A 10,015-nucleotide genomic window follows, 5' to 3' on the forward strand; every position below is an offset into this window, starting at 1 on the left:
CAATTGTGATGTGTTACAAAACATGTTAAATTTTTCCTTTTCCCTTCCGCTTTTTCGTCCTCAGACTTGTTTCCAAACTTAAAATTACAGACCAAAGAATTTTTCTTCTGATAAGATATGAACACATAGTAAATATAAAACAAACAATAATTAAAAATAATTGTTAAGGTTATATTTTTTATATTACGTTATAAAAACTTGCCTTAATAGGCGAACAACAAACAAATAACACCCGGCCCACAATGGACCAGGTCTGTTACAAAACAAATATTATTTTGTTATTGTGTGTACAAAAAAGAATGCGGGCATTTGGAATGTTAGGTTAGGTCAGCAAAAACGCTTCACTTACTGCATTGTTGAACATTTTTGGCATCGGTGGGGCATTTTGGTACAATGGGGAAACCAGGTTCATAAGCGGTTTTCGGAGAAACAATCTTTTCGCAGGGCTTTGCTTTGATCAATGAATGCGAAACTGGTGCTTGAGGGGTCACCTCGCTGTACAATTGATCCAAACTGATTTTCACATCCTGTGGTGGCACTTTACCGTCCATAACATCATAGACAAATGGTGGACGCACGGGGGTGCTCAAGAAACGACCATGGCCTTGAGCAACACGAACTTCGCCATGCTCAACACAGATACGGCCACGTACCAAAACATATTCGGGAACACCGTGGCAAACCAAACCCTCGAAGATGTTGAAGTCGCATCTGTGGTGATGAGTATCCTTGGAGATTTTGCGGGTGGCATTGGGATTCCAGACGAGGATATCGGCATCGGAACCGACAGCAATGCGGCCCTTTTGTGGGTACAAGTTGAAGATTTTAGCTGTGTTGGTACTGGTGATGGCAACATAACGGCATGGATCCATAATACCGTTGTGGACACCCTTCTCCCAGACGACAGACATACGGTCCTCGAGACCATTGACGCCATTGGGGATTTTGGCAAAGTTATCCTTGCCCATTTCCTTGTGTTCCTTGTTGAAGGTGCAGTTGTCACTGCCGGTGGTCTGGAGATAATCGCTATTAAGAGAAATGCAAATTTGTTAATTAATATATGCATGAAGGTGTGTGTGTGTGTGTGTGCTTGCCTCTCTACTTACTTGGCCAATAATCTCATCATGAATTCGGGAGTTGTGGGATCTGATCTGAGGGGAGGGCTAAGAACATGAGCAGCACCATGGTGGAAGCAGTTCCTGAAACATTGTGTGCCATCAGTACCCAGAGCAGCGGCCAAAGTTTCACCGTAGATACCACGGTTGTTGTAACGCTTGCGAGCTCTGGCGAGTTCAATACCAGCCGATTTGCTCATAATGTGAACAACATAAAGGGGGCAATCAACCTGACAAGAGAGGGTGAAATTAACAAAAATTGCTATAAAATAATTTTTAATAACCTACTTGATGGGCCAAGATACAGGCGCGGTTGACGGCTTCAGCTTCAACTTCCTCCATGCGAGACAATTCATGGCCCTCGGGACCAGTAATGCCAGCATCCAAAAGTTTGCCAACATTCTTGGCAATAATGTCACCATTTTCGGCATGGACCTGTAGTTCACAAAATTAAATACATTTATAAAAAAAATTTATTTTTTGTTTTTCCACTACTTACCAAAGCAATACCACCCAATTCACGAATGCGTTCAAAACTGTCCAACATTTCGGAATCGTTGACTTGATACAAGCCCTTATAGGCCATGAACATTTTGAACGAGTTAATACCCTTCTCCTCACACAAGATTTTCATTTCATCCGATACGGATTTGGACCACCATGTAACGGCTACATGCAAGGCATAATCACAGCATACTTTGGGATCGGCCCAGGAGCGATATCTGTTGTAGGCATCCAACAAAGACTCACCTTTGTCGGGTACGGCGAAATCAACTGTAATTTAAATGGAAAAATATCTGTTAAGGCATTTCTGGAGTGATTTCAAGTTTAACCAACTTACTAATGGTTGTGGTGCCACCGGCAATGGCGCATTTAGTTCCATGATAGAAATCATCTACAGCGATAGCACCGCCAAATCTGAATTCACAGTGAACATGAGGATCAATACCACCGGGCATAACCAAACGGTCAGTGGCATCAATAACACGGACACCACCGGGAACATTGATTTCAGATGCGGGGCCAACAAATCTTTTAAAAAGAACAAAAACAAGAAATGGAAAATTAATTAAGTATTCGTGATAAATTTTTCAAATCGGCGCCTTCAACAAAATAAGCCGGATTTATCAAATCATACTGTCAACGATATGTATAAATTTCAAGTTTTCTTACAACAGCATGATTTATAATTGAAGATGAACATTTTAACTTTTTACCGGATTAACCTACAATTTAAAACTACTGACTTAACGAAATCCAGTACAATGTAAACGTACTTTAAGCATATAAACTTGATTTGACAGAGAGGTTTTGAGCGAATTTAATTTTTTGTATTAAATTGGGAAATATTCAGTTGGATTTAGCAATTAAATCGAGATAATGCACATTATAAAGATAAAAACAATGGTCTGAATGCGAATTTAAAAGTACGATTTTAAATCGACTCGATTAACGAAACCCAGAAAAACCTCCTAATTGTTTACAAATACCTTTAATCATGATCTAAATACCGATCAGCTGATGTTTGTTAGTATACATACAAAATTATTAATTTGCGCCAAAAATATTTGTTTGCAATTTGAAAATGAAAAGAAAAATTACAACAACGGAGATGCTCTGGGAAAATAAAAAATCACCATAAAACGCAAACCATTTATAAATAATTTTTATTTTCCTTTGATTTTTCATTTTTGAATTTGGCAACCGTTAAATATAAAAACAAACTACATGTGAAAACATTTGCAAATTTTGGTACATTGTGCGGTTTTTCGTACAAAAACCGCGTTGTATCACATTAGTAACATGATTTCGATCATGATTTATAATAAACCCTGCCGCACGTGGATATAAATTTGTGTGATAAATCATGTTAAATTCAGTCCGACTAATGGCGTTTCTACACGATATGTATTTTACATATGTGCTGTCACTTTTTTACATATGGAAATCGAACTCGTCATGTGAAACATACGGAAATTTCAATGTGTCAAAACGATATGCAATTACATATGTATTTTTTTCCGAATAGGACGCGCTCTATTTTCGTATGTGAAACATAAGGAAATCAGCTGTTTGAATGAAACACATTGTTGGAAGAAAATATTTCAATTGTAATTCAAAAAAGGATGAAAAGGCAACAATTACAAATTATTATTTCGTTTGTAGGTGTTTAATAAAAAAAAAATGATGTTGATTTAAGAAAAAATAAAAGTGTTTTTTTGTTTATAGGTTATGTCATATGTAAAATACATATGCCGATTTGAACACAAAAATAAATGTTTTGTGTACACTGCTAATTTTGACACACATAAGGAATTACATATGGATCAAATAAGTGACAGCACATATGTAAAATACATATCGTGTAAAAACACCATAAGAAAACAAACCCTGATTTCGCCTTTTATCATGATTAAATGATATTTACATATATCATGTACGCTTTTATGTACTACAGGGATAAATCATGGTAAAGAACGCTGTACCAATAAAAATGCAACACTATTTTTTATGAAAGGTGAATTATGCTACGTTTACATGAAATGTGTTGTATTATAAGTCTAGCATTAGTTATTACTTATTTATTCATTTACTATTATTATTCAATATTTTTATTTTAAAGTATAAACAAATAATAAATATGACAAAGCACAAATAAAAATTACAGCAATTTTAGTAGCCGGCGAGATAAACCGGCATTTTGCATCAGCTGACTGAGCAAAAAATCGTTTATTCTAAACATTGATAATGAATACCACTAAAATCAATGTAGAATTATCACATTTCTGGCATTAATCATGACTAATCATAATCATAAAAATATAAAAAATTAGATTTTAATCTTGTGATTCTTAAACAATGTTCTCTCTTATTTTAGGAGATAAGCCCCGTTTAATATGGCAATTCTTAAATTGGAGTATAAATGATTTTTCAAGGCTTTATCACCACTTCGGGGTGACCCCCTGTGAATTCATTGATATCTCTCCATATCACCAAATTGTTCAGAAAAAAAACAGAGGCAGATTTTCAAGTCCAGTAAACTGCAACGCTTATCAGAAATGTCATGACCCTTGCAGCAGATTAAAAAACATTCTGGAAAACGTTTGAACGAAAACAAAAACGACAAATTTCTATTTGGTTTGATTTTTTAATAAATATTTTGAAAGTTTCATATAATTTTAGAGCGAGAAAATGTCAGTCAGCTGATATTTGTTTACATATCGCTCATTTGCTGTTGGAGTTAATGATGCACGATTGTTCCCTATAATAGACTTGATGTTGAGTAAAAAATGCATATGAATATCTCTTACACACTCTAATTGAGAAGCTATAGAAGTTCCTCAGTCCCATATAAAGTGGGAGTAAATTGAAAAGATAAAACGCATTTTCTGCAAAATCGTTTTTTTTTTTTTTTTTTTTTTTTTTTGAGTTATGCCTGTCTTGCAGCAAATGAGCGATATGTATATACTAGGGAGAATATGTACATGGTTTGTAGAAATCTTTAAAGAACAAATATTGACATCAAAATCATGAAAAAGTTTTGCACTCTCGTAAAAATATTGCAGAAAGTTATCGAATGCAATTTTGTAACAATTTCCAAGAAATCAGCTTATTCTAACAACAATATGATTAACATTAAAAATTTGCCAGTAAAAATTAGAAAAGTTTCACTAACTATAACCTGTGGGAATTTGAACAAATGGTATACTGGGTTTCAAAACATACCTGATAGTACTTATAGAAATCTCCATTTATATCATAAAACACGTTTGATGTAAATGCAGCATAAGTTTATTTTTTCAACATCGCTTAGGTTTTATTAAAAAAAATTTGAGTAATTTACAGTAACCTGATAATCTAATGTAAAGCTGTTACAAGTCAATCGAAACGTGTGTTGACATTTCAATCGAGTTGATTTCGTAAATATTCAACTCGATTTAAATGTCAATTACATAGCGTATACGTCAAATATAATATATTGGTTTTATGAAGAGGATTAATAGTGTGTTTGTATAAGAACTTTATTCTGGGTTAACCTACTTTCAGAGGATTTATTTGACATATATTCAATGGAATTGTCATTTTAAACCTACTGGTTTATCGAAATCCGCACTGTAAGGTAACGTAAAGTACGTTTAGATTTACGATTTCAAATGTCAATTCCATAGCGTAAACGTTCAATATAATCCACTGAATTTGGGAATATGATTAAGATATTTTCGATTGGATTTAGTAGTCTAAACGCGCTCAAAGGATGTTTTGGTACTTACTTGATTATGCCATCTTCAACGTAAACATCAGCTTTGCACATGCCATCGTCATTGACAACTGTGCCATTTTTGATGTAGATGCGGTTTTGGGCGCTCTGCAAATAAAATAGAATTTTTTAATATTAATATTTTTTTAATATTCTGATAAACAACAAAAAATTATCAACATATGGCGTTATTTTATTGTGTATTTGCAAAATCGTTTCAGATAAAATTTCTGTGTATTCGATACAATAAATCTGATATTAGATTTTTTTAGATAAAACTAAGTTATGAAGAACAGAAATCTATGAACAAAATTTTAGCAGAATTGCTTAATAGTCAATAAATCATTTACATTTTCCGACAGGGAAATGGTTCAACTAGCTTAGATAAAATTATACTCAAAATCGGTATTACCTTTTATTTCGATGTATTTGCTATATCGAGCTGAATTTACATTTATTTATACATTTATATTTTTGCTCTAAAACTACATAACTTTTCCTAAAAGCACCATAATGACAACACTTTGTTTATGTCAGCGGATGCGAAAATTTAATTTTTTTTTAAATAAAGAACACCTGATGGACAGAAATTTCTATAAGATTTATGAAAATATTGACCAATTCCTATGTGTTCAAAATTGACCACAGAATCTATGAAACTAATGACATGTTTGTGTATACGTAAACAAATATCAGCTGACTGACAAATTTATATCACGTTTGTTTTTGTCTAAACAGTTATGTTTTAATTCCTCGATTAAGAAAATCGAGTCATTTTTGAAGCAAAGTCTAAACACGCTATTATTCCAAATTCAGTTGTTTGTCGTATTGGAGGAAAGGAAAACTATCGAGGATATTCACAAACCATAAACATCTATGCAACTTCGTACAGGCTTCTATGAGGTTTAAGCCGCGTTTAGGCCATGCCTTCTAAATCGACATACTAAATCCTAGCTGTTTAGACTAGGATTAAAATAATATAAAGATAAATATTTGGTCTGTTCCCGTACTGCAATAATCTACTAGTTTTTACTATTTTTGTCGATATCATAAAGGACATTTTGTTATCGTAGTAAAAAGTAGTAGATTCTTGCAGTACGGGAACAGACCAAATATAAAGATGACAGTCAGCTGTATTTTTTTTGTTGTTAACACACAGTGTCAAATTTTGTTAGTCTTTATTCTAAAGTATCGTAACGTGGAGACCTTGATCCAATCGATGCTGTAAAATTACCTCTAATCCATAAAATCGCTTCAAGTCCATTGAAAGGTCGTCCTGCGTCATGAAGGTCATTCTAGAATTGGATGGAGGCAATGTTTTCCCCGTCTTTTTCGAGTAAGAGACTTTCATACATTTACTTTTTTAGGTGCAATTATTGGTGTAAAAGGAGCCATTTTGATTGAATATGACTTTTCAAAAGTATCCTTTTTCATTCTAATTTTTGGTTCACAAATTTCTTTTCACCATTATATAATAGACTTTTTCAGGGTGTATCTTTTCCACTTTTAAATATATTCACCAAGGATATTAATTTCCATGACCAAAAATATTCTAATACCAAAATTCCGTTGCAAATATACACAAAAACAACGATATCAAACTACAAATATTCAAATTCCAGCTAACTTACCTGCAAATGAATAGGTACCTTCTTGACGGGAGTTTCCATTGTTTATTTAGTTCTGGAAGGCAAAAAAATTATTTATATTAATATTCAATGATTTTAACACAAAATCGAATAAAACCGAACAATAAGCAATGAAAACCTACATCTACTCTCAGAGCGTTACTAAATGATACTAATTTCATTGTTCAACATTAGGCAACTTCGTCACATCGGCTCGGCTTGAGACTCGTGTTAAGAATCTACATCTGTAGTTCCGATAAGCCCGCTCATTTAACACAACAGAACAGAAGCTATAAAACTGATATTTAGTTTTCAAATGAATACATATGTGCATACATACACATTAATTTTATTATGATTACTAAGCAAAAAATGTATTGGAAAGTATTAACATAAAAATTAAAAAAAAATTAAAACTTAAAAAATAATAATAAAAACAAAATCAACGAAAAAGGAACATTTGCCTAGAATCGAAAATAACATTCATATACACATGTATGTATTTATTAGTATTTGATTATGGAAATTTTTCACAAGCATAAAATCGAAATTCACTCAACAGACGTGGGCTTGTCTGAACAATGTATGCAGAATGGCAACAAACAAAGTTTTATATTTTTAGATTGATACTGAGTTGTCAAATTGATTAAAATGTCAATTTTTGGGCTAGGTAGTACAATTGATTGATAAACAACAATGTAAATAGACCATAAACGTAAAGTAAATAAGCCAACTAACATTTTTGTAGACACTGATTATTATTTTGTTTCTTTTAATTAGCGAACTTTCGTAAATATACCTTGCAGTATAAAACGGACATAAGAATATCTCATATAAGGAAAACAAAGGCATATAAAACGGCATATACATTAGAACTTTTTACCGGGTTAACTAACTTTATGAGGATTTATTTGACATATATGCAAAGGAATTAACAATTGAAACCCACTGTGTAACGAAATCCCGTTAAGTGTAAACGTACTATAAAAAAGTTTTTCTATAAAACCAAGCATTTGAAAATGTTTTAAAATAATAAAAAATCAAGTCAGAAGACTCTAGATTATTATTATCTAATAGTACATTTACATTGTACCGGATTTCTTAAAACCTGTAGATCTAAATTGTCAACTCCATTACATAAATGTGAAATATATCCTCATATCCTTGAATCGACTTGCAATTAGATTTACTCCACATAATTCGTAATATGAAATACAGCACTGTTTTTAATATTAGTCTAAACATCTAGTATTTTGTACCTCGACTTAGAAGGCATAGTCAAAACAATCATAAGCTGACTAACATTTATATAATATCACCAATGCATGTCTTAACGAATGGGGTGCTTTCCAGGATTAAGTTAAACCAGTACGTTTCTTATTGTATAAGTAAAAGTTCATTTAGATTTTCCAAATCTAGTGGATCTCAAATGTGATTTGTGAACAGGATAAAATTGACGTATACGCTTTGGATTTGAAATTTGAGATCGAGTAGATTTAGTAGTCTAAAAGCGCTCTAAATGTACTTCTAGTCTAAAGACGCGTTTAGACTATAGTTTTTATTGTGATAATGTGCTTTATTTATATTTAAGTTCTAAATCAATCTGTATTTTCCAAATTTTACCATTCAAAATCAAATCCACTCAATATCTCGATTTGCTCGAAATCCTGCACGCAATCCCGATAATTTCAAATACAACACTGTTTTGCTGCCGAAGAAATGTGTCACATTTCCTAAAAGTGCCATATGAAATTTAAATTAAATTGAAAAATCTTCAAAAAAGTAAAATGAATATTAAGCGATTTTAAAACAGCATATATTAGAATTCTATTAAAATTATGAATTTACTGGCCAGCTATGTTGAATTATAAATGTGTATGTATACGTAAACAAATATCAGCTGACTGGCTTTATATGGGTTTAATACTAGTTTAAACAGCTAGAATTCAATTTCTTTAATTACAAATTTAGTCAATTTAGAAGGCATAGTTTAAACGCGTTTATACGTGAATTATACCGAGATCGGTTCACGTTTAGACTTCTAAATCGATTTGATTTATAAATCGGGTGCAAAATCTTAGCCGCTACCATTATTTTTGTTAGATAACTTTATTTTATATTAATAGATTTGAGCATAATAAAGCGTAGCTATTTTGGAAGTGATGCATTTTTTGGGGGCAAAAGCAGTGTTTTATTAGTACTATTCGTGCTATAAGTAAATTTAATTTGTATGGTAAATGAAGCTCGACTTAGCAATTAAATCCAGATAATGTATCACGATGAATGCTTAGTGTAGACGAGCCTTAAAAATTGTAGTTCTGAGAGGATCATTTATTATTTAATTCACTACAATGCAACTTTATGGCGATGCTCTAAGAGCGAAGATAAGTCGACGACAGACTCATTTTAATTCACTCGACAAAGATCCAAGCCCTTTATCGAGTATTTATTCTTTTCGTCACTGCCAGCGTTATTGCTTTAGTCACTACGTATGGTGGGAGGCGTGGAAACGAACGATAAGTAGTCTTGCGGACCTAGTACAACACTTTCAATCATATTCGATAAGAAAGCGCCTGTCGGCCTGTCGATCCTATCTTCGTCTATAAGTGATTTTTCAGTTATCTAGGCAATAACAAATGATAACTGAAAGTAGTAATGAACAATATTTTGGCATTATTAGAAGACGATGGAGATCACCATGGTGCGTACGTACTCTTTACTTATGGTGAGTGGCGTGGTAATGAACGATAAGTGGACCTAGTCCAACACTTTTGATAGACATGAGCATATTCGATAAGAAAACGCCAGCAAAACAAACGATTAGAGGATTAGAATTTGAATGTATTGCTGCAGTAACCGACTCATAACTCACCGAACCAACTCATAACTCATATGCTCTCTCAATGCGTGGTGGCTTTTAATGGCGTTTCATCTTAATTTTGTTATTTTAAACAAATTATTCACAATAATAAAATATAAATCTATCATCATATGTATTTGTCTATTTTATAAAT

At 32.7% G+C, this 10,015-nt stretch overlaps 1 protein-coding gene across 1 annotated transcript; it reads right to left on the minus strand.

The window, feature by feature from the left end:
• Positions 1–349: 349 nt before the first annotated feature.
• LOC133338526 (dihydropyrimidinase-like) lies at positions 350–7,043 on the minus strand (the record flags this gene model as incomplete). Its single annotated transcript, XM_061546695.1, has 7 exons — positions 7,005–7,043; positions 5,387–5,481; positions 1,957–2,147; positions 1,615–1,889; positions 1,404–1,550; positions 1,107–1,345; positions 350–1,026 (listed from the first exon to the last, which is right to left on the minus strand). Coding segments are annotated over exons 1-7 (1,663 nt in total), but the record flags the coding sequence as incomplete, so codon positions are not given.
• Between the last annotated feature and the right edge of the window lie 2,972 nt (positions 7,044–10,015).

The sequence above is a fragment of the Musca vetustissima genome, unplaced genomic scaffold (assembly GCF_032173495.1).
Source record: "Musca vetustissima isolate MV318-11 ecotype Yass unplaced genomic scaffold, APGP_CSIRO_Mvet_v1 utg30909, whole genome shotgun sequence".
Classification (NCBI taxonomy): Eukaryota; Metazoa; Arthropoda; class Insecta; order Diptera; family Muscidae; genus Musca; species Musca vetustissima.